At 39.2% G+C, this 26172-nt stretch overlaps 1 protein-coding gene across 1 annotated transcript in view; it reads right to left on the reverse strand.

Moving 5' to 3' along the window:
* The window catches only part of LOC104051954 (vesicle-associated membrane protein 2), a 49578-nt gene that overhangs the window by 6324 nt on the left and 17082 nt on the right, over positions 1-26172 (reverse strand). The window contains exons 2-3 of the mRNA XM_064457324.1: positions 5893-6007; positions 1699-1857 (exon numbers count right to left, since the gene is read on the reverse strand). Coding sequence (XP_064313394.1) covers positions 1699-1857; positions 5893-6007 — 274 coding nt within the window. The remainder of the gene's footprint in view (positions 1-1698; positions 1858-5892; positions 6008-26172) is intronic.

Consider the following 26172-nt stretch of genomic DNA (forward strand, 5'->3'; position numbering starts at 1 on the left):
AGTAAAACAACTCCAGAGGTGATTTAAGTGGCTGGATTCACACATGGCCATGTGCCACTTTATATCAGAGTAATGTAATCATTTTTCACCATGTTCCCATATTCAGGGAAGAGACAGCTGGAGACACCTAATGCCTAGCAGCTATTTGTGCTGGCTTTGTGTACTTGTGCTGTTGAGAGAGGTAGCCCATGCTAGCCAGCACGCTTTCCAGCGTGTTAGCCTGGGAATAGGTCATCACAAAGTTGAAGTCTTTTCCCACAAGAATAGATACCTCAGAGCCACCTGTGCACAGACCATACCAGCACCAAGTTGTGCAGGGTAGAGGCCCCCACGTGAGACTTGCTGAATGCTAATGAGGCCACCAGAAATGCTGCAATCCAGTTCCCATCATTGGCCCAGTGAGAATGGTAAGACTCAAAACCAACAAACATGGATGTGTTAAAATCAAGGCCTTCATTCCTCCCAGTATATGTCTGGAGGACAGAGCCAACCATTGGCTTGCAGGAGATTTATTTATTTTCCCCCCTCCTTCCAGAGTTTGGGAGCCAGAGGAAGGACAGGGGGATTCTGTTTGTCATGGTAAAGCATGAAGGGACAATGAGGAAAGGAGAATGAAGATAGGTCTGAAGGTCTAGTGACTACAGGTGCACAGGTGCACCTAACTCAAAATACACGTCTGTAGCTCCCAAAAGGCCTGCTTCCTGCACCGTCAGGCAAAGCAACTGGGCAACAGCTAGAAGAGGCCCAAAGGAACTGTCCACCTGGATCTCTAACCTAGATCCACTTATTTCTGGAGTGTTTGTGTGTGTTGGTTACTCAGAATATTTTGCCTTGCTTGATGTTTCATAGCACTGTGGATTGAAGAGACAAAGCAGGCAACAGACTGGTAAGCGATACATGTGGGATTCTCCTTTGGGAACCAGTAGTTGTATTTGGGTGGACGTGAATGATCAGCAGCAAAGATGGTATTGAAGAGAAATGGAAACGAAGCTCAACTTTGTCATAGTGTTCATATAGTGGTGGTGCATCCATAGAAAGCAGCGAGGATATGGGGTCTTATATGAATATGAGGAACAGAAGTTTCTAGGTCCAGAAAACATAAATCCTGGAGGAGGTCTGAAAAAGCAAAGGAGTGTGAGGTTCCCTGTGCTTGTGGGAGAGGATGAGACACTGAAGACAGCAGAGGAGAGAGCTGGTTGATTAAAGTCCTGATCTATCTTAATCTGCCCCCTCTTTTTTAGAGAGACTGTAATTTCCTCACTTCTCACAGTGGTTTGTGGAACCAAGTATTTTTTTGGTAGTTTCCCATCCTAAAGAAAGGTCAAGAGGCTGATGATCTCCCACAGGGAGAAAGTGTCTTTTCTCCCACTACTAGAATTCACTACACCTGTTCAGGTTTGTGGTTCACACAGGGAACTGACCTGAATTAACACGGAATGCTCTCCCATCTCTATCTGCAGGCAACAAAATTCATATCTACATTTTATATACTGCAGAAATTATCTAAATAATAGGTTCTGGTAAAGATCAAAGTTGCTTGACTTATTATCCTGGAGCCTAGAGGGCAAGGCATTTCTTTCTCCCCTTGGCAAGAAGAGACCACTCAGAGATGCCATCCTACAAGCAAAGTCCTCTTAAATGTAAGTGAAAGTAATGTCTGCCATGAAGTGATTCGTAACAAGAATTTATATTCCTTACCTTGCAGTTTTTCCACCAGTATTTTCTCTTCAGTTTGGCTGCACTGGTTTCAAACTGTGAGGCACCTGCTTGCAATGCATCTGCCCGGTTGTCAAGCTCTGATAGCTTCTGGTCCCTTTCTAGCACCTTGTCCACATTCATTCTCATGATGTCTACCACCTGCAAAGGCACAGCCTCATGTTAGATTCCACACATAGTAAAGCCGAAGGTCACCCATATGTTCACACTCTGGAATATCACATATCATACTGAAACGAGGCACTTGCCATTATGGTGTGTGATGGCAATTACCTGGACAGTCCCTCAAGAACCATGCCTATGGAAACAGACTCAGTGAGAACATGGTGAACATAGCTATACTGTGCTCAGATGCCCTTAAAGGTAAAAAATAAAGGGACATTATGAAATACCATAATTAGTTTCATTAAAGCTCTTGATTTCTTTTATCTTACAACTAGCTACTTCACTATAGATAAAAAAAAAACGATAGAGAGCGGTATTTCTACTACAATTTGGTTGACATTTGTCCAGTCATCACTAAGATCAAGCCATTATTTTCCTTACATATTAAATACAATTTCCTTACCTGAACTACAGAAATTGCCTAGATAACGGCCACTCTAAAGAGAACTTTATGCATTTCCTGACCAAGGAATTTACTCATTCTGCAGATCTTTCTCAGACAACATGACTTCCCAGCCATAATTTGAAGTCCTGCTTGAAAGTGGAGGAGGAGAAAATTTTACCTAAGAAAATTCAGCCTGAAGTGTAGCAGGCAGCTCACGCCACCTCATCGCACAGCCTCAGTGAAAGAAGTGTGCACAGCCAGTACACAAGAGGAAAGGCCCATTCATGCATATATTTTATACGTTGAGTTAGATGAAAATCCTCTTTTAGCAAGCCAATAACTCTAAACAGAAATCCTGTACAAATTCATCAATAATGTAATTGTTAGATAGTACACCAATCTCAGTAAAGTTGTGTCCACTTATTCTAGCAGCGAATGTTGTTGCTGGTCTGTTACGTCTCATACTCTGTAATAAGGGAGTCCATGTTGTTTGCATTTAATATAATTTAACTATTACCTGCAAGAACCCAGAGTTATTTAAAAATACATGTCTTAAATACAGTGAGATGAAACTGGTAGTGAAAGAATCTTTGAAAGGACTGGCATAGGGTTAAATGCTGTTCCAGAACTCAAAAGATCTGTTTCTCTTGTCTACCAAACCTAAAACAAAACCAAAGGTTTTGGCCAGATTTTCTTACTTGCTTTTCCAAACGAAAACCTTCCAAGCATTTACCTTCATATCAAATTAAAAAACTTTTGTTTTCATTTATCAACTAGTATTTAGCTGAATTTTGTCTTGGTACAATGTTTTGTAGTGAAAATTTTAAATTATTTTAAAGTGCTGAAACAAAATATTTTAACATTTCCTACCCATTCTCTCATTTTTTTCCCCAGAACTATTTATTGAATTTGACCTGACTGCAGTGAACACTTGCCTGGAAGAAAATGCATTTTTGTCAAACAAATAAATGTCTAGACTAAACCCAAGATCTGAGCCTTAGAAAATAAGCTTTAGGTTGCCTAGAGAAACCAGAGGGGAAAACCCAACATGGATATAGCTGAAATACTATACCAGCATTGGTGGAATTAAAAATGTCAGTCATTTTACTAAGACCAAAAAATTTATCTTAAGCAAAGTCGTGATGGTGTAGCTGAGGTTTGGGTTTGGGTCCAAAGTACTGTGCAGAACAGCACTTGGTGCAGAGGAGCCTAGCGCTGTGCTGTGGTATTTGGTGCCACCTACAGATTATTTTCACACAAGACATGAAAGAAAAAAACCAGGAAAGATCTCGTAGGAAGGCAGTGCTTACAGATAAGATCCTTAGGTGCTGTGAACTAGTTTCACCCTGGTGAGTTCACAGTACTGAAAGCCCAGTGGCATTTTTCTTCCTTGACTATTTGTATAATGTGATTTCCCTTTAAGTAAGGATGTGCTGACCTTGTGCTATCCATTCTAAACCCATACCAACCTCAGCCTCCCTCTCAAATGGTAGGCAAAGAAAACATGGACCCTGATTATCACCTGCACAACCCTCAGATCCAAGAGCTACTCACTGTCCCTTCTGGCTAAGCAGTCCTGCCAAAATTATACCATCATGCTTCACAAGAAGACAAACTGGCATGGGCTTGAGTGAAAAGTCTCAAGAATACAGAATATCTTAAACACAAAGCAGGGGAGACTCGCTGGAGCCATCTCCATTGATCTGCTTGAAAAGCCCTATGTATCTGACCAGCACCACTCATTTTAGACAATAACTAGCAATTATATTTCGTCTTCTAGGGACAATTACTTTTGCTGTAGTTCACATAAAAATTACAGGACCATCATGATGTAATATGTTCAGGACAAGAAGCTTATTTCATTATTGTGACCCAAGACAAAAGCTGAAATGTAATATTCCTTTCCCCACTGCAAGAGACACTCCACTAATATCACTGAAGTTAGTGTGATGTGAAAATCAGTGATAATGAGAGAACCAGCCCTAGACATTTCTGCAGACATTTCTGCAGCCAGAGGATGTTCTTGTGATCAGCTCCAAGCATCAGCAATGGGGAGGTCAGAAAGACCCTGTTTCAGATCTTCAGCAAAGAAAAAGTTCTCAGAAAGGCAAAGCTCAATTTGACAGGTGTATTTAATTCATCTTAAGAAATGCATTTGAGTTGGATGTTGTGAGGCCTTCTCTGTTATTTTTAAAGCATACCTGGAGCTTTTGAAAGTAGAGGCCTATATACATGTAAATAGCTATTTTCTAGTGTGCATTTTATTGGACTGGCATTAAAGACTCACACAAGGGCTTGCCACTTCCCCATGGTCAGTAAGCAATTAGTTTCTTAAGTCTTTGTGGGAGTTTAGCAAAACTCTGTACTTAATACCCAGCACACAAATCTGCACAGCAGGTGTGCAAGGATGCTGATTTCTTTGGGGATAAATTATGATGATTAATCAATAGAGCTCTGGCTAATGAACACAGCCTTCAGCTGTACAATTCTCATGGCTTGAATCTGTCTATGAAAGCCAATGGTCTGTCCCTGTGAAACAGCCTGTGAGATTAGCATTTAACCTTTGGAAATGCAGGAACACATTAAAAGAGCTGGTTCCGCTATGACATTTCCTCCTAACCTGACTGACTTAGGTGAGTTCCTGAATTGGCACCAATGCCCACATTTATTCTGCAGAAGTGTTACCACCAGTGCACCAGTACAGGCTGGGGGCTGACCCGCTGGAAAGCAGCTCTGTTGAGAAGGACCTGGGAGTGCTGGTGGACAGTTAGTTGGCCATGAGCCAGCAATGTGCCCTTGTCGCCAAGAAAGACTATGGTGTCCTGGGGTTCATCAGAAGCAGCATGGCCAGCAGGTCAAGAGAGGTTATCCTCCCCATCTACTCTGCCCTAGTGAGACCACATTTGGAGTACTGTGTCCCGTTTTGGGCCCCCCAGTTTAAGAAAGACACAGAACTGCTTGAGCAAGTCCAGTGAAGAACTACCAAGGTGATCAGGGGACCGGAGTATCTGCCTTATGAGGAAAGGCCGAGACACCTGGGTTTATTCAGCCTGGAGAAGAGAAGACTGAGGGGGGATCTCATCAATACCTATAAATAGCTGAAAGGAGGGTGTCCAGACGATGGGGCCAGTCTCTTTTCAATAGTGCCCAATGGCAGGACAAGGAGCAATGGGCACAAGTTGGAACACAGGAAATTCCACCTCAATATGAGAAAAAAACTCCTTTCCTGTGAGGGTGCCAGAGCAGTGGAACAGGCTGCCCAGAGAGGTTGTGGAGTCTCCTTCCCTGGAGATATTCAAAACTTGCCTGGACGTGTTCCTGTGCCCCCAGCTCTAGGTGTGCCTGCTCAAGCAAGGGAGTTGGACGAGATGATCTCCAGAGGTCCCTTCCAACCCCTCCCATTCTGTGATTCTGTGGTACAAGGATGTTCATACTCACAATCTCTCTTGTACTAACTGCCTCCACATAAATGCCATCCTTCAGTAAACCTAAATTCATAGATCCACTGCCTTCAAACAAGCAGGAGTTGCTGGCTCACTAGGGAGTAAAGCATCTTAAACAAACAAACAAACAAAAAATCACATCAGCACCTTGTCGTGAGCACCAAATCACCTAAAGCCACTTACCTCATCCACCCGGGCTTGTGTCTGCTGCAGCCGTTTGTTGCTTGACACATTGGTAGCAGGAGGTGGCCCTGCAGCCCCAGCACTGGTGGGACCTTGGCTAGGAGCTGGAGCAGACCTAGATCAAAACCAGAGAATATAAAAGGTGACTGAAACCATCTTCACTTGTTCACCGCTCCTTTTCTGGAACAAGCCCAAAGTATATATCTCTTAAAAGGAGTTTTCCATTGCCTCCACATTTTCCATTCCTGGATCACAATCCAGGTCTCCCATTGCCTCCCATGCTGCAAGTAGTTTTCACACTATTTCTCGATAGGACCATGTCAAACTCTTCCCTTCCCTTGCTGCCTTTTTAAACAGCAAGCAATTCAAGAGTTACTGTAACTTGGGCCAATGGCCAAACTGACCACAGGCCTGACTAGCATGGTATAGCTTATGTCCCACTAAGAAAACACTTTGCTACAGGTATTTTGTGTTGATGCTACAGGAGCTAGGGCTGTGACCCTGGCTTCCTCCTCAGCGTGCTGAATGATGCACTCCCCTGCTCCTCGGTGTTTGGCTGGAAGCTAATCAAGTAAAGATAAGCAAAAGGAGAAGGGAAAGTAATGGAGGATGAGGTGGGGGTGAGAATTGCACACAGCATGGGGTTTGTCATCTTGGGCATTCAGCAACGCTTAACCACCCCACTGGTGGTCACCAAATGACCCACCAGAGCAGCTGGCCAGGCTTGAACATCTGCCACAGTCCCTGGATGAATATTTGGAACAATACCATGAACAGAGCCCTGATGTCCTGCACATCAGCTCTTTTCTTAAGCATCTACACTGTCTTTCCTCAGCTTGCTTTAAAACAAAGTCGAAATAAAAGTCCCTTAAAATCCAACAGCAGATCCAGTCTGTCTCAGTACACGAGCTTGCACAGGCAAGTCACCCTGCTGGCCTGAAGAGGGTCCCTCACCCTTAGCCAGTCATTCTTCACACCCACATTTTAACCTGTGAAACCTTACCTTTCCTTTCAAGGAACCCCTGTCACTTCTTCCTGCAGAGAAATAAAACCCTTCCTGAAGCTGCAGAGAAAATCCCTAAGCATGTGAACTGAAAAATATCACAAATCCCACTCATGCATTACCAATGCCTTCCCACAGTGACAGACTCAAAGGACACAGTGTTTGTCTGTGAATCACTCCCTTTTCCATCCTAGGGTATGATTAATGTTGCTGGCATTATAGCCCCATTAATACACTGTCAAAGCACATAAGGGCACTAAAGTTAGTTCCCCAAAGATACCTTAAGCTGCAAAACTCAGTTTGACAGTATCGCCTGTGGGATGAGATCCCTACAGATAAACAGCCTCACAGACTCCCAGTGATGGAGCAGCTGTTTGCAGACCCAGAGCACTGCTGTATCTTACACTTCTTTTCCTCAACTGTGTGTGAGAACATCATTATCAAGCATTAGCTGAAAGAAAAGAACTTGAACCATACACAAATTGCTAATCTTTTGAGGACTTCGCAGCCACTATTAAAAACATAAAAGACCAGATGCTGCCGCCACTTGCAACGGAATTACTCCATCGAAGGGCCACAGGCCAGTATCCCAACAGGATTTATTCTGAGTTTATGCTGTTCTCACAAAGGACCAAAATCTGACTATAATGCATATCAGACTCAAATAATGCAAAACAAGATTTCCCTGGAGCATTAACAACTTCAAAAGGAGTTCCTGGTACAACAACAGTGATAAAACTGAAATAGTGAAATTTCTTTGCAGTCGGGGAAGTAAGTAGGCTTTTCTCAACACAAGCAGATTTCTTTCTATGGAAACATTGTGTCACACTGTTCACTACTATAAACATTAACAGAACTCCCCTCTTGAGCTATGTACTGTTAGCATCCCAGAGACTACACAAGGGAAGCATGTGAGAAGAAATCTTTTTCCTGGCCACATCTTCTCTAGTAAGCATAGCTTACAAGTGCAGCAGTACTCTTGGTCAAAGCTGTGTGATAACTCAGAAGTTCAGTGCTCTGCCATATAACTTTTTGGCCCAGTGATTTTCATCATTTTTGCACCTCCCAAGCTGTCCTTAAAATGATTTGGCATAAAGTAGACACTTCCCAGTTTGTTCTCTTCCAGCATCCTTGCTGCCATCTAATTTGGTTTCAACTGTATTTCTCTGCTCCCTGGGTAAGGGAGGAATGGATGGGAAGAATGGGTGGTTTTACATCTGCCCTGGCCATCCAGCAGGAATTACTGTAACTACCAAAGAGAGATAACAATCTTTATGCTAAGGTACAGCAAGCTTGTAATTAACATATCCATCTTAATTAAATACATAAAATCTAATACAAGAGTAACCAGAGCTGGGTGCTGCCTGCAGTGCAGAGCTACTCTTTCCAAACCTTTTATCTCTGGACTTGTGCACTCCTTACACAGTAAGAGCAGCTGCGTCATGTTCTCATGGGTCAGAGCAATAAGCTGCCATAAGCAGAGCAGTGCTCACCAGAAGAGATGCAGCACCCGCTGCAGGGTGGACAGCACACGTTCCCAGACAGGGCCTAGGAAGTCAGTCCTTAAGTATGTGGCTTTAATGCCACCACAGATCTTGCAGGATAACAAGGCATAAGCCCTCCTTTGACATTAGGCAGCATGTAATATCCAAAACAGACAGAACAAGCACAAAGATACCTGCACCACCTCTCCTCCTAGCCCCACAAGGCAATTCACAACAGGACAGAGGGGTCTCCATGCTTCTAGCTCAGCCCTACCAGTGTTGGAGCTCTGTAGAAACCATCCTGGCTGTGCAGCCGCAGAAGGCAGTACCTCTGTGAGCTAATGTGGCTCCAGTCCCACAAGGCTTCTGTTAAAAGTTTGTCTTTAAACCTAAATTTCTAGTAAAGAAGGGAATTGAAGGCCTACATCACTGGAAAGCACCAATATTCTCCAGAATATCTTAGTGCAAAAACGCTAGAATGAAAGTTAAACCTACTTTTACAGAATTCTTCTGTTGTTGCCTCTGTACTGTGTCATATCAGCTTATAATTTCTCAGAAGCATTATTCAAAATTTTATGCAAAATATTAGCACTATATTAGAGAGTCTTTCTTTTGAAATACATGAAGCATCACAACTTTAAAGTCCAATTTCTCATGCCTTGGCATGATTTTCGGGAGCTACAAAAGAATGCAAAAACCTATATATAAGCTCCATCATTGCGCCCTTTTTTTAGAAAAAGAAAGTTACCATTGATGCTGAGAATCTACACTCCCAAGAACAGGTCAAATTAATTTTGAAGGGGGAGCAAAGCTCTATTATTGTTGGTGAAAAAGGGTATAAATCCCTAGCAAATATTAATTAAATGGCAGCCACGCTGTGATGTCAGAGCACTGGGGTATGCTCTAGGAAAGTAATGAGTACACTTACATCAGGACAAGAGTACCACATGCTTAGAGTCTCAGCAGTTAAGTAATTCTTTATATAACATTAGTTACATCCTTGTCCCCCACCATGCCAGGTCTTGCTTCAGTTAGCACATGACCAATCTGACTGAAAGCAGGTGCTGGATCTGTTCATATATGCAGCCACCTATGAAGAAACATTTGGGGACTGTCCTAGTGATTCTATAAAATGGTCTCAGCTGACTCAGACATCCTCAGTTTTTCTGGTTACTTGCTGAGCCTGAAACTGGTAGGTCAAAATCATGACTAAGAGATTTCTCATCTCACCTGGATATTTTGGAAGCAATTTACTACTTGGCTCTAACAGTTAAAGGGAGCTGCAACTCCAGTTAAGAAAGAATTGGAGATATCCAGTGTTACTGTTTGCCATTTCAGCACTGGCTGGAAGAATATTAAGGCTGACTGTGTATCTAATGTTTTGGGAAGCTGCCTGACACATACTTCCATTTCTGTTCACATATTTGAGCTATGTAGGAGAAATTTTTTGTGTTAGTCAGGCTAAGGAAGGGAGATGCACAACATGAATACCAGGAGGATGCCAGACCACCACTGTGACTGGTACACTTTACATTAGAACCTCGATAGCTGATTTTAGCAACTTGCTTTATCCATCCAAAGTACTTTTAAAGCCTCCAGCTATGGGACCTAATCCCTTCAAAGTCTTTATCCTAACAACACTGCAATAAGCTAAAGAAAAGCTAATATCCCTGCATATGGCTGGGAAACAGGTACAGGTTGATTAAGTGACTTGCTCGGTGGCACGGGAAGCCTGTGGCAAAGTAGCCCAGGCCTCTTCATCTTCATCCTTCTGCTCCCCCCTTCTTCAGCTACTGACTCCAAATCAATGTTCACAACCTATTTCTAATAGCAGAAATTATCTTCTACCCCTCAAATAGTGAGAAACACACAGTTAAAGGTTACAGTATGAGGAAAGTGAGAATTACATCAGACAGCTTTAGCTGGTATCTGCTGGCAAAGCTCAGAGGAGGGGGCAGTGAAAGTGCATCAGTGCAGCAGCAGATTTGACTAATGATCCCTATAAAAAGGTGAAGTGAAGGAGGCAATTTTCTGTGAATCCCAGTTTGATTCCTCTTTCCTCAAACCCTTCCCTTGTTGTTGTTCAAATAAAACATAAAATTGTACTGCCTCTCTTCCTCTTTATTTTTTTACTGTCCAGGTACCATATTTCTTTAGGAAATATTTACTGTTGTAACCAAACTTACATATATTTAAGACACTGTTCTTCCATTTGGGACCCTTCAAAAGGCACCTATCCATTTGGGCTTGACTGCTTAAGTGGGGTTTGACAGTCTGTGGTTCCAAAGGCATTAAAAAAAACAGACACAACCAAAACACCTACCACAAAAAGCCCTTTATTTAATTGTAGAAAAAATTCAGAACGGTTCCATGGCTCTGTACTCTTGAGATTTAACTCTAAAACGATTATTAAAATTAGCTACAAATGCAAATTCATACACTACTTTAGTTACTATGGATGTCAGTGAAGATCCTGGACCTAACAGTAACTGTAGAAACAAATCACTGTCAGATTGTCCCTGGTGTCGACAGTGTTCATCTGTGAATTCAGATGCATCTGAAAGCTTTGAGTCAGGGAGAATCTCTAAGGAAATAAAGGAGCTCTATAGCACTGGGGGTTTGCTGTGAGTTTTGAACTTGCTTTGTTTATTCCTATGCAGTAATAGCTAAAACAATTTTTCCACTGCTAATTTGCAAAGGGGAACTTTTACTGATAATGCTTAGTCTTCTGCTTTCTGGAGAGATTTGCTAGTTCCCAATTTTCTGTTAATCGGATTCTACCTCGTAGGATTTTATTTCTGTAGTAGGTCAGTTTAGCGAACACTAGCACAAAAGCTTTCTTAACAATCAGTTTGGCTATGTACAGTTTGACACAGTCCTAACAAAAATCCAGTCTAACCAAGGAGGGCAGACTAAAATTCTGTGTTAGCCTATTTACCTGCCATCTCTCAGAGAAACTGGTACCTTTGATATCTAAACTCCTTAAAGTTCTAGGTCTTCCAGACTTGAGTACTTAATTGCACAAACTTAACAAGAACACAGGCCTAACACAGTTGTTTCTGTTTCTGTTTGGGACTATATAGATGTGTGTGTCTAGAAATCAAGAGACATTAGCTATCCATCCTAATGCTTATTACCCAAATTTTTGCTTTTCCCATCGTGAAAGGAGATAGTGTCAAATGGTAGGTCCTATTACTCTTTCAAAACCACACATTAATTTTGTCAGGAGAGGTTCAGAGAAAAGATTACTTACGTCCTCTAATGCCCCCATAAAATTAAGTATCCCACAGAATTAGGTTCTCAGACTTCTTACAAGTAGATAATGATGTTCTCTACCTGTAAGGTGAGGGGACTCTTCAAAAGAAAACCCTGGCTACAGAGTATGACCTACCCCGTTCCAAGGTAGATGTAGTCAGTAAGGTAATTTGCTTTTCAGTTTAGTTGCCCAATAATTGTATGTATTTCAGATTTCTAGCTGATCTTCCTCCCTCCAGTTATTAACGAGCCTATTTGAATAGGCTAAGTGTATCCTTGTTTTCATTCTACTAATCTCACTTTCACAAGGAAGGAAAAAAAATGTTCTATGGGAGTAAAGAAAGTCATTATATTATAAAACTGGTTAGGGTGAAAAGATAATTAGGTTATTGACAGAGAAGTATCACTGCTGGGCTAGTAGACATTTGCAAACTTGGAGGTAGAGGGATTTTCAGACTATGGAAAGATCTTTTCAGTCCTCTGAGATTTCGCAGAGGGAGTAGAAGTAACTCCCAGCAAGAGCAAACAGGATTCCTTCACTACCAGGGAACCATCCCTGCTTTAACAGAGATTTTGTTCTTAACTGTGCTTTCCGGTGTTCCCTCTGAGCCCTTCAGTATTCGGTAAAAAGGTGACTATTACCAATTAAGTGGCTACAGACTTTAAGATAGACTCATTCCATTCTATGACTATAAATTTTAAAATTATTTCTCATGCTATTTGTAATAATTGGGTAGTAATGGGTAATAGTGAATTGGTGGTAGGAAAAAAAAACCACAAGAATTAGCATTTGAGATGTCTTAATTTTGTGAAGAAAGTTCTGCTTTGAACACATTTCTGTTCCCAAATGTGATTTTCATGTACTACCAGCAATATTCTACAAGGACTCTCCATTATTACAAAATATTTACTCTGATCATCAGCCAAAGAATAATACCCTGCATTTAATGTCCTGGGAACACATTTAATTAAATATTCCCACCAGTTTATTATGACTGCATTGACCATCTGGTGTGCTAAATATGCACACAGAGGAAAAACAGAGGAACCTTAAGACATTATCTTTAATTTGATCATCACTTGTTATGCTAGTAATGATTGACTGATTTATCTTCTCCAGTATCTTCAATTCAAGCCAAATGAGTATTACTTACAAGGCCCAAAGCACCTGAATTCTAAATCAAGCCAATTAGTTCAGCCAAATGATTTTTGTGACAAACATATGAATTTGCCAGAAAGAATTGCATTATTTCCATAATTTCTCTAAATTGTAGTCTTCACAACAACCAGTTGCGGTGACTTAGGCAGGATTTCTGTTAGTCAGAAAAGCAACACAAGGCAGGATTCCTTTTCTGAAACATCAACACCACAGATTTTTTTAGATCCTTCTTACCCCTTGCTATCACCTTTTGCAAAGGCTGTGGCTTAAGATAAAGTCAACACAATGCAGGGATATTGATTCATGTGTTAGCCACTGACCACACTTTGCAGAGTAGTCTATGGAATTGCTTGAAGGATCATTAAGGGTTAGATGACTCAGGGTGTTAGGGTACACATTTTGTGTTCACAAATTAAAAACTCAGAGCTACACTGTAGAAGCCAACCATCTAACATATGCTAGTGTTAAGTGATCACCTATCCAAAAAGCACCTACATATAATCTACCTAAACTAATCTACCATGTCTTTAGATCCCAGTTGACCAGTCTCATCTTCACATTTCACTGGACAAAAGAAAGTTTTTTAAAAAAATATATGGAACTAATTAAGCAGACAACCAAGTAGATAGTCAACATTATAACTTGTAACCTATTTGATCCACTTAAAAGAGCTCAGTCTGCTACTTAAACTGCAGTTAGGAATTGTGTTTACCCAGACTAGGCTAACCAAATCTGGGCTCTAACACACCATTATACAGGCCTTCATTTTTACACCATAGCACTTGCCTCTCCAAATGCAGTGACAGTGATGAAGGTTCCCCAGCTCTTCCCAGAGGAGCAGAGCAGCAAATTAGGTCTCTCTGGGAACAACTGCTGGAGGGACGGAAAATCCCCATATTACTGAGCACCCAATGGAGCTGGTTAGTTTGTGGGGCAGCCTCACTGCACCTGGGACCTCTGCTCTCCTGCTGCCAGCAAGGCAAGCCAGAGCAGGGAATCTCCTGCTTAGATCAGATGGGGACCTTGCCCCTAATAAACCTCTACATTAGACTAGCTACAGATCTGGGTAATCTCTGATCACATTACATATATTTTTTTCACAGCTACAAGTGCTGCTAACAAATATACTTAAATATAGAGAACTGAAATAACTAAACAACTCTAAAATAAATAATCTCCATTTGAGGTAATTTCCTCAGACTGACCAGTGACTTGAGCCAATTTTAGACCCATATTGGTTTTTTTTTTCTTAGAAAAGGGTTAATTCTCATTATTTCCTGATTTGAAACTAACTGTAATTGTTATACTAAATGAGATTTACTTTAATTAGGGAAGGAAAGCAAATACAGGTATAAGCAATTATTAAAAACTTTCTCTTAATATTCATATTGACAATAACATTATATTGTAACAAAGAGAAATGTAATTTATTGTTTCCTAAATTTTTTTTGTTTAAATTATAAATTTGTATCAGGCTGCTTTTGGATAGAAATTACAGTTTAGTAAAAAAATGGGGAAAATATTAAATATTCATGATAGTTAATAACTAAAAACTGTCTTCAGTGCAACGTCTACACAGAAAAATACCAAAACACTGTATTGCACTACATCAATTTTTAAAAGGAAGTATTATCTCCAGTTCCTAGGTAGTATTGACTGTACCTTCTGTTCCTTCTTACAAAATTTCACAATTAGCAGGTTTTATGCTCTTATGGTAATTTCTCTTCATTAGCTGAAAGAATATAAGCTGCTGCTTTTTTCTTTTTAAAAGTTTCTCAATCTGTTAACCTTGAGTGTCCAGGTTATGATGTGGGCTAAGGGCAATAAAACTGGCACAAAGATCAGTTCTGTGATCTGATTTTATCACAAAATGGTTACTATTCCAAGTTAGTTGAAAATAGATTAAAACTAGCACTCAGCATGGGTTGCCAATTTCAAAGAGATTCAAAGGTGTAGGTAAATGAACACACTGTTACAAAAAATACCTGAATTTTGTTTTTGAAAAAAGTTCCTTATGCTCCATCAGTCACTTAGGTTTTTATCTTAATCTAGTCCATTTGAGCTAATGTGGCCTTCAGCTCCACCCCTGAGAGGTCCTGACTTTGCAAGGAGCATCGGTAGCAGCCTTTCTCCAGTTATTACAGCTGTCTTGCACACTGAGGTTACCTTACACACCTGGTAAAATAACACAAAGACTGACCATCACAGGAAGAGTTGCATTTTTCTCCCTAAAAACTTTATTAAAGGAATTTTAGTTTATGAATAGGAAAGCATCTTTACTGGGTATTTAAAAAAGAAAAGAAAAACTAAGAGATTCAACAGAGAAATCAAATCCTGGATAACACAAAGCCTTTATTTTTCTTGTGCTAAGTTATTGATCTGAAATTAGGGAAAAAGAAAACTGATTGCAAACTGAAACAACAGTGAATTAAAGCAGAAAATTGCCAAAGCATACCAGGCTGTGGGAGAGGAAGCCTAACAGAACAAAGCTTCACTCAGCACCTTAGTGAGGCATGCCTGAAACAAATCAAGACTAAAGCAAAAAATACACTGAAAATGCAGTCAGTATCATTGCTGTCATTTTCCCCTCCATTTTGGAAGAAAAGAAACACAATCTGTCTTGGAAACTATAGGGGAAATACATAAATACCAAATACATCGCAAGATAAATGTTTTTAAAATTCAGGACTCTAAAGCCAGAGTACATTTGAACAAGCCAATGATATTAAACATCTTGATCTGCCAGATATTCCAGATTCACAAACCTCTATTTTCAACCTCTAGAGCAATTATTAAGGACACAGTTCAGATGAAATGGTCAGCTTTAAGCAAAGGCCCAAGTCCTAGTTCTGAACAGGAGCTGATGTACTTAAAGTTCATGCTGATGTGGTATGTTAAGGTTAGGCTTCACCTATGTTCTCATGCAGAGGAAGAAAAGCTTCCACTATTTCTAACTTTCTGTGTAGGCTTCCAGGGTCATGGGCTGTACCCAAAGGAGTAAACAGGCAGCAGCTGGGCAGGGAGTGGGAGGGAAGGATCAGGGTAGAGTTTGCCTGAGCCATCCCCTACTCTCTGACTCACATACTAGTGCAGAAGGTGCTGTAATTTGTCGCTGGTTGCAGTCAGTTAAAAGTTAACTCTGACACAGAGCAGCAGGGAAGACTCTCAAAGGAATGGTAAGATTGATATGCTTTCACTGCTTTTAAGTAATATTTTTTGGCTCAAGGATGTTTTCTGGGTCTGTCTTTTGAGAGACCCAAATTAAAACCCAGGAGACTTGGGGGCTTTCCATTTGCCTGTAAGTTACTTCCCGGCATTCTCATTGCACTTTAGAAAGATATCAACTATTAACATAATCTTTTTTTTTTTTTAATTAAAAAAGCCCCAGCAATAACAGAACAGCTGAAAGTAAGTCACACTTCCATCAGCAGTGAAAGGTTTTTGTAGGTTTGCTATATACATCTATTCAGTGGCAGTTTCATCACAACTCAACTTTATAGAGTAATTACCGTCTTTACTTATATTAAAGCTTAATTATCAGGAGGCTTATTAGACTTAAATCTCCTCTAACTACTTGGCCAAGAGACCTATAGGGAACATTTTATGCCACCTATTCATTACTTAACCGTGTGCAAATGTTAAGAGAGAACAGCAAATGTATCTGTACATAAAGCCAAACTTTCATACTTATTTCTCGCAAAATGTCATGTTCAGTTCTTGAAGAGCTGCAATGAAACATAGCTACTATGTGCAAATGACCATGTCCTTTTCACAGGTGTTCCACCTTCCCAGTGTTATTACTGATATGAAAACATCCATCAATTACTGAAACTAGATTCCATTTAATCAATCAAACATATTAGAGCAATGAAAAGGAAACTTCTCATTTCAAAGTCTCATTGAATGAAAAAAAACAAAACCCCAGAACACTGAATACAACAAAAACCGAGTTTTAAAGACCTTTTAAAGATGATCTTTAAGGCTACTTTACCAAATAAATTATTTGGCAAACTAATGTAAATTCATTAAATACTGCCTTACAGAAAATTATATGATCCATATTGGAACATGCTTTGAGCACTCTAAACCTGTAAGATTTGACTATATCATCATATCCATCTCTCCTAAATTCTTCAGACTCTCATCCTCTTGGGATCAGTGACAGCACTGCAGTTTTTCCTTAGACTATGCTCCCATCTTTATCTTGCTGTCTGCCTCCTCTCAAAGCCCTGATATTTTTTTAATGACCATCTTTGCTTTACACAAAGACCTGTGTTTAAATCACATTTCCAGAATGCCTAGTGTGATTTCAGAAGCTTACAGATATACTCTGTGGATCAATGCTGAGGCTGAGATATCACATCTGATTTTCTAATTTAGTTGAGGTATTTAAATCAACATTGTGCACACCTGTATGTTTGGAAATTGATACAGTCCAGAAAATGAACTTCAATTTTGCTTTTTTCCTCCCAATTAAATCCATAAACTTCTATTAATTCAGTAAAGACCAGTTTATCTTGGTTCTGTCTTGTAGTCTTGTTACACTCAAGAGCCTTTTGCTATTTGTTAAAATGCTTAGACACGTTGCTGAATATCTGTTGTGAGTTGCATCATTATAAGCAGCTCTTGGGGTTCTTTAGATAAATGGAAAAACACTCTCCTCCATGTCTGCTGAGCGAGTATTGCTATTTTGCTTAGCATTCATCTAAAGCTTGGAAGTTAATTATTTTTACAACACTTCAAAAGTAACGAATCGTTCCTCATCTCCTTTTTTGAAAACAAAAAAGTGATTAGGATTGAGGGGAAACATTAGAGATTTAAACCTGTTATGCTTTAAAAGTCAAAGACTTAATCAAAATTTGAACCGTCCATATGTTATTCAAGTGAGAAGAAGAAATTGGTGAAAATCGTATTTGGGAAAAAGCAATCCATTTACAATCAACCATAAAGTCCTCTTTATGTTAACAAAGAAAAAAATCAGATCACTGAGGCATTCCCGTAGCTAACATTTCCTGCCCTCAAAGCTATTCTTCAAGCTCCCTCAGTCCTTCCATCTGTGTTACATCCCTTGAAGGGCTAAGTATTACCTCCTGCTATTATGACTGGGATACAGATACATACTTTAGAAGCAAATGTTATTCGTGCAGTTTGTTTCCATAAAAAAGCTAAATAACTTCCTACAGCTATCCCAACTAAATTGTGGGAATTAAATCCACCTGTCCACAACAAATTCAGCCTACCTACAGCAAGAATCAATGCACTGCTAGAGCTTCCCCCCCCAGTTCGTCTTTGGTTCCTGTGTCCTCTTTGATTTGAGCCATCATGCTGGTGCCAGTGCTGTAACGCAGGCCTGGCGCAACAGGTTTCAGATGCACAGTTCTTCAAACACTATTGACAACCTTGTGTACGGCATACAAGAGCATCATCATGCACCAAACAGAGGAAGCAATGTACAGGGCTGTAACCAGTTTCCTAGGTAACAAAGAAATACTGTTAAAAGGGAAAGTGGTACCACTGTGGTAAATAAATAAATGCATACAATAGAGGCCCACAAGCATGACTAACTTTCCTGGATACTGCAGAGAATAGAGAGCGGCAGAGCATGTAAATTCATGCACCTTACATCTATGAGGAAAGACAAAAATTCCTCACCAATTAGAAGGTCAAATTATACCCTCACTCACAATTTTCTTTTAGGCAGCCAGGAAGACTGCCTCCCAGCCCTTTTCCTCTTACCTCACCACTACTTTCCCAACTCTCTTTCACATTACAAACAGCTACTAAGCAACAGGAGGTTTGAAGAGAATGAGTCATTCTCATGTGGCTGATATGCTGAGTGCACGATGGAGATTAGTGACCTGACAATGCACAGCCCCAGAATCATTGTGCTTCCAGATAACCAACATGGTCACTGAATGCAGCAAAACTTAATAAATTATAAGTGCTTTAAAAGGATACAATTATAAGTCATGCTTTGTAATTCTTGCAGATAGATGTGTTAGCCTAGAAAGAAGACTGCTATATGTTAGATGCACAGGTGACGTACGGCATTAATCGTTCTGTAACAATAAGGTATTCCTTTAAAGTTAACTAGCCAATAATTAAATTAGATTTTATTTAGATGGCAATATGAAATCCTTAGGCTTTGGACTGATAGTAAAACTGATAGTAAAAATTTTGGGAACTAAATAAAAAGGAAGTTGGGGCATAACCACACTAGGTCAGTCAGTTTCCAATGTAAGCAACGGATTTTGACATAACTGGGAGTGTTTCTGGCAGGAGACATTCTTTTGACTAAAGTTTTATTTCCCCCCAACAGAATAAGGGAAAACTGAAAATTTATCTGGAAAAGGCCTCAGGAATTAATCTTGACCATTCCCTTATCTCCAGGCAGGACTGACTTCTAGAGATCTGAAATAGGTTTGTCTGCCTCAGCCTTGCCTGGTTTTTTTTCCCAATGATATTTGTATCAGACATTTTTATGATTCATTTAGCACTTTTAACTCAAGCAAAGCTCCTAGGGCACCAGAGCCATTAATCCTTGCAAGTATGCTTCGCAATGTTTAGTCTTAGGGCCCCTGAATAAGGGCTGGCCAAAGCATATCTGTAGCATAGGTCCTTTGATCGTGAATCAACTGAAGGACTAGAATATCTGGAAAAGAAAGAGTTGTTAGTTGTGAATAACAGCAAGCTCTTTATTTTATCCATGAAGTCCTAGAGTGGCTGAAGATCTATAGAGCAATTTAGTACAGGAAATGAACAGAAGTCATTTTCCTGGCTAAATTTGGTAGAAATCACACTGACTCTGGGGGAAGTGTCTAAGACGTATTTTGCAAAATATGTTTTAACTTCAGAAGGGAACTGTTCAAATCAAAATAGAGTTCTCTCATTGCCTGTTCTCTTTAAAACTGCATTGATTCAGTTTCATAGTCTTAATTAGAATTGGCTAACTTCCTAAAAAAAATTAATAATATACTCATAAAAACATTAAAATTTGTAGTACCTGCTATCTGTGAATATTTAAATGAGTGAGTTAACCAAGACAAATATTACCTGAAAGATAAACTACAATGTTACTGGGAAAACAGATTTTGAAGCCTGATACCTATGTTCAAATTGAGGAGAAAATTACAGAATTAATCCAGCCTAAATGAACAGATCACATTTTGGTTTTTTTCCATCAGATTTCAAGTAAAAACAACTAACAGCTTGTGAGTAAGCCACTGAATAACAATTCTCAGAGATTACTTGCAAATGATTTTTCAAAAACAGTGTTAGAGGCTCAGACTTCTCATAGGCAATTCCAAACTGGAAAGTCAAAGCAACGATAAACTGATGTATAGATTCACTTCAAAATCATAAAAGTTACTAATGTAAGACTTTGTTATGCAGGCTATTTAAAAGGGACTGAAGTAATTCCACGTATATATATGCATGAATATATATATGTGTGTGTGTATGTATGTATGTGTCTCAAAACCTCAAAAAACAGTGACCATCAGAGCTCAAGGAGAAGATGCTAGACATTAGATTATTCTCCAGTCTAGCAAACAAAAACATAATAGACTAAGATTAGTGAGTTATCAAGTCAAATGATTAAGTGAAGGCTAGATTCCAAATTAAAAACCTGAATGTCAACAAACCAGTCCTTGCTGTAATGCAAACAAACTTGTAATGGCTTGAAAAAGTAAATTGTGACATAATATAGCTACAGGACACAAGACAACAGAATTTAATGATGTTTTAGCCTCAGTTTGTGATTCAAACTGCAGTTCATTTGGTAACAGCCACCTCTATTTGACTTTGACTTTTATCAATAACTGCCAAGTCAAAATTAGGGTAAAGTATGTGTTTAGTGATTATGGTGATCTCACCACACTGCTACATCCAAGTTATCCAAGTAAATGAAAGGTAATCTGTAACTTGCAGAAAAAACAATTTTGGTAACAATCTCATCTTCTGGGATGTTGCTAATTTTAAAGGTTTTCTTTCTATTTATTTTGCTCATAAACTCTTCATATAAAGTCACTAAAAACTAACAGAGATTCTTAATTCTTTTGTGAATCAAAAGAATAGCAGTTTCCAATAATGAACCTGTAATTATGACAATCTCACCAACACTCATCCAACCAAGTATAGTTAAAGCAGGATTATTTTTCACTTTGTGCTCACATTAGGTAAGTAAACATGATGAAAAAAGATGATCCAACTTCTTTTATCAAGAGAGCACCTGTCTAGTTTTTGACTCCACTTTCGCATTCTACTATAATCTGCTCTGGATAAAGCTGTACCAAATTCATAGTTTCTCTCCAGTAAGTTTCTTGCAGAATCGGGACCTCAAAAATATCAAAACATCTGAGTTATTGCATAGTACCCAGCTTTTTAAAAATAAATGCAAGTTCCTACTAGTTGCAACAATTGTGCTGCATTCACACGATTACCAGCAGCCATCATATGTAATGCACTCTCTGTGCATATGTGGATTAATACCAATACTTCTGCAAGGAGCTTGAAATTGGCATAATGTAAGTGGTTATTGATATCTTGGGTCCACATAACTATGTTTTATGGCAACATTCCAAAAAGCCAGCTGCACAATTCTGTACACAATCTTCCCGAACAATACTGCAGTGGTAAAGAACCTTCTAACACTCTTTGCTAAGCATTTTTTCTCATTAAGATTTTGACTAACATTTCATGAGATTCACTAGATTTGAAGGGCCTGATTTTCTGAAAAAGCTTCTTTTTCAGAAGTTTGCAATACTGCTTTGTAATTTATTTTTTTTTAAATAACTTCAACTCAGCCTTCAATCTTGCAGATGCAGTTTTACATCTGGAACTAATTAGATACATTATTTACCTACCTACCTGATGGCATGTGCAGGCAGTTCAGAGATTTTTCTTGAATTCAGTAAGATTATTCTCCTACCATCATAAAGAAAAAGGGGCCAATCTGACACAGGTATTTTCTTTGTGAAAAATGCCTTGATGAATTGCATTTAATCTGAAGAGCTTTCTAATCATGTAAATTCAGAGCATTCTGTCAAGCGAATACGCCTGAATCACACATATTTGGTTTAACTTATACGAAAAAATGACAGCAATTGCAGCACTCTGTCATCATCTTAAGAAAGCAATTACAGTAAAATATTACTGTCACAGCTCCACAATGTATCAGACGATGTCTAAGGGGCTTTTAATAGTAGGATATAGCTCCATCTTACCATTTTAGATGTCCTGTGGTGCAGTTGGAGACGATTGTCAATGTCCGAAAGAACATTTTTGCTTCATTTTGTTACAAGAAGCAGCAAATAAAGTAGGCATTAAACTATTCTGACTGTGTCCATTGAACACTGACACTTTCCAGGACGTCTAACCTTGTATGAATGTATTGAGTCAAACAAAAGAAAGAAGAGGCAGGTCTGAGCCTGCTAATTCTTCCTTTTATTGACTTACCAGTTATTACTTTGAAGATATGTGTTGGACTCACAAATTTCTCTGTGGTATACACCTCAGAATGAAACCCAGATTTCAGTGAAGGTGCCAAAAGAAGTGTATTAGCAATGGCTTGCTTTATTTTTCTCATTTGTGTATTAGTTTTCTTGAAAACAAGATGCATCAAAGCAGGACAAATACTCAATCCACTGGCTTATTTATTTATAGAACAAACACTCATGGTAAAGTATCATACTTCACTTTGTATACAGTTTCTGCCTTTTCTGTGGTTAGGGTCCCCAGTGAGTTCTTATTGATACCAAGACTGAGTCTTATCCCTTCTACTGGTCTAAAATATCAGCAGTATTCAGAATTACTCCATTTATTCCCTGGTTTATGATGTCAATCATTAGAAAGCAATCTTTGCAGACTATATTATGAACTGTTCATGAGGAACCAAACCAACAAAGCCTGGCTTCATATCCAAAATTGCTACATCACTCTCCAGTCACCAAAATATCTCCAGCTTTACCTCCCTTACCATCTTGGAAGACTTGCTAGCTTGTAATACTTCCAGTTCCTGCCATATCCACTAGCTCTTCTCCACCCTTTCCCCTTCTAGTGAGAGTCAGAACATTTGCTGATGTGGTGAGGTCCAGACCATCCCTGCATAAGGCCAACCACAGTAATGAATAGCTCCTGAGCCTTTCTTACTGACTTTTCCTCAGCTGGCAACAATGATTTGGGCCTCGTCTCTACCTAGCTGCTGATTTCCCAACAGCTTTTACAAATTTGTATCTATACGGTCTTTAACACTCTATCAAGTTTAGCAAAATAGTAAAGAGGCAGTCACACAAACTGCTTTTCCTTGGCCAAAGCCATTTAAAAGCCTTGCATGTATTTTAGCATCTATTTTTAGCCTCTGCTTTGCTACTGTTATTCAAATATGTCTTAAACCTCATTCGTGTCAGTGGCTCTTCAGTAGAGGAAGACACTGTTCATTTTACATAGAAGTAGTATAACGAATGAACAGACAATTATTCAGCTTTCAAAAGACACTTCTGCTTCTCTTTTGTTCTGCATTCAGTCACTCAAGTGCCCTGAATGAAATAAGAACATGAAAAATGTGGAGTATTTTGAAAGTGCAAATAAAAACATCCACCACATATGTTTGTGAATAATACGTAGTCCAAACGCATTCCCATTAAGAAAAGTGTTACTGGAAGAGCGTGATGGAACAGTTCAATTCTAAATACTCAAAGTACTTTGAATCTTCTTACAAAATTCAATTCCAGTGGGCTTCCCTCTCCACCACAAACTCATACTGCAAAACAGTAGTTGAAGAATATCTTTTGTACTTGCCTGCATTACTTATTAACCATTCTCATGTGATCTGATCTTGTGTTCTCAGTTTGAAGGGTCATTTGGGATTTATTTTCTAACACCTTTTTCAAAAGTGTACACATGGCGGTACAGATAAAAACATGTACATACACCAATTGGTTAATGGGATCTATATTTAGTTTCTGTAACAGCATTTAACAAGCCACCAGTAACTTCCTGTCTCCCAGCCTTATGCACACCATTCACTATTCTATTTTTTTCCTTTTGTTTTTAAAATCTTTCAAGCATTTTAAGAACCCTAGGAAAAAAGTGGATAACTCATATACAAAAGAGCTGAAAAAAAATAAAGGTTGTAGCTTCAGAGTTACTTCGCATTGTAGCAGCTGAAGACCTGCCTCAGAATTTATACAGCAAGCATACCAATCTTCAAGCACTATTATGAAGACCTGTGTAATTTCTTAAGTCAGAGTAATGGGTGTGAGAAAAAAGAAGCTGACAGAATAGAAAGAAATTGGGAGAGAAAAAGAACCCTGAGCAATAAATTACTTGTAACATCATTTCTCCAGTTTCATCCCCCACAAACTCTCCAGTAGAAAACAGAGAGGGAGAACTAGTGACACTTCATTTCATTATTAACTACAGATGGTGCCCAAAAATTATAATTTCTTCAGGATTACAGTTCAAAATTAACCCAATTGCAAGTCCACACTGACTCAATTGCACAACAGACTTCCCAGCAAGACAAATGTGGAAGCTAGAGATAGATAGTTGTACTACCTGGTATGTGCGTGCAGTGAGACATGGAACCCTGAATTAAGAAACCTACACATAACTGAAACAAACAGCCTCTGGAGGTAGACCTGTCCAGAAAATCTGTAGCAGAAAAAAACCTACATAGATGTTTAAGAGCTTCTAATTGGGTGAGAGAGTCATAATAAGTAACACATGCCTTTTGTGACAAGTTAAGAGGTTTATAGAAGGGTAAACTAGTTTTAAAAAATCAATTCAAGATTTCCTTTAAATTTTATCTGTTACTGCCTCCTGGAGACCATTCTCCAAACTGAACAAATTTTTCTGAATTACTTATTACAAAAAGTATTGGCTATGAAATCTATACCTAATTCAGTGCCTAAGTAATTTACATGCTGCATTTCTCCTGTTACATTCATGATACAGACAGCCCACATGTATTTCAACCCATGGTCAAACCCTGACCCTCAGGCTTGGCTGTTATTTTTTTAACTTGTGAATGTTTAGCCAAAACCTCTTAAGATCAACAAGAGAGTAAATGTGCTTCTGCAATAGTTATTGCAGGATGAACAGTTCTTTACAGAGAGATTCCTGATATTGCTTCTGTTTGTAATCTTTGCAAATATTTAACTCCCATCCAACTAGGCACAATTTCTGAACAATGAGACACCCTGACTTATAGCTTATAGGGACAGGGAGCATCTGTTGCAATACTTGTACATGATCAAGTAGAGCAGAGGCTCTGAACTCTACTGTAATACCAAACACTAACAGTTTTAATGTGGGTCTGTTGTTCCTTTCAAGCAAATATGGAAATTCAAGGAACACCCAAAGCTCTATCTCAGCCACACTAATCCTGTGAAAGCAGTGACTCACCTAGTAATGGCTTTCCATAAATTAGGCAGCTAAAAATGGGTAGGAAGCGTGAAACCATTAACACTTCCTGAGTGTAAATTCTCTCACTGCATGTGAAGAAAATCCATGGCAGTAAAACTAAGAGATGAAGGTGTCAGCACCCATCATGTTTAGATATGTTGTTAATAATTCAAATCTTCCTCCTTTGGAGCGTATGGTTTTAGAATGAATCATTCTCTATTTCCTTTTTCAAATGAAAACTGAGGTTTTGTTGCTTACTGATTCCATATGTTTTCTTCCCAGCTATTAAAAGAGGAAAAATAATATGGCTAATTGCATGTGTTTCCAGCATTGTCTCATTGTAGTACCCTACTGTAGCAACGTTTTGTATGTTATCATCTTCCATACATCAGCACTGAAATGGAAAAGATTGGTGCTAAAATTGACAACATGCAAAGGAAAAGCCATGCATAGCTTTGGGAAACAGAAAGAGATAGAAGAGAAGGACACACTGCACTTTTATACCCATGAGTGGTCTTTGGGAGTAGCACTCCCTTTTACTCCATAGAGCAGGTCTGTTGCTCTGGGCCTGGCAGGAACAGCGTGTGCCAAAAGGGCCCCGCTGTGATTACCACTTTGTAGGAGTGGAATTTGATAAAATGAAGGTTGAAAACTGAAATTTCAGGACCAGTATCTAAACCTGGCTGCTGAACTAAGATGGGTGGTAAAAAAAGAAAAAGGAAAAAAAAAGCGCCTTTGTTCAACATCCTGGTTTATTGCTTTTGGAGGAATTAAGGAATTTCCTAATTATGAGCTACGAGGCTACTAGCCCTTATATCCACACATCTCTATAAGCCAGAAGGTAACTGGTAAGCAGCAATTGCTGCAGAGTTTGGTTAAGCTCCATAACTCCAAATACCTATTTTAGATACCAAAAGCAAAAGATACAACCATGGTGCCAGGCATAGCATTAAGTGTACAATTTTCTCATGACA

This window comes from Phalacrocorax carbo, chromosome 7 (assembly GCF_963921805.1).
Source record: "Phalacrocorax carbo chromosome 7, bPhaCar2.1, whole genome shotgun sequence".
In the NCBI taxonomy this organism is placed as follows: Eukaryota; Metazoa; Chordata; class Aves; order Suliformes; family Phalacrocoracidae; genus Phalacrocorax; species Phalacrocorax carbo.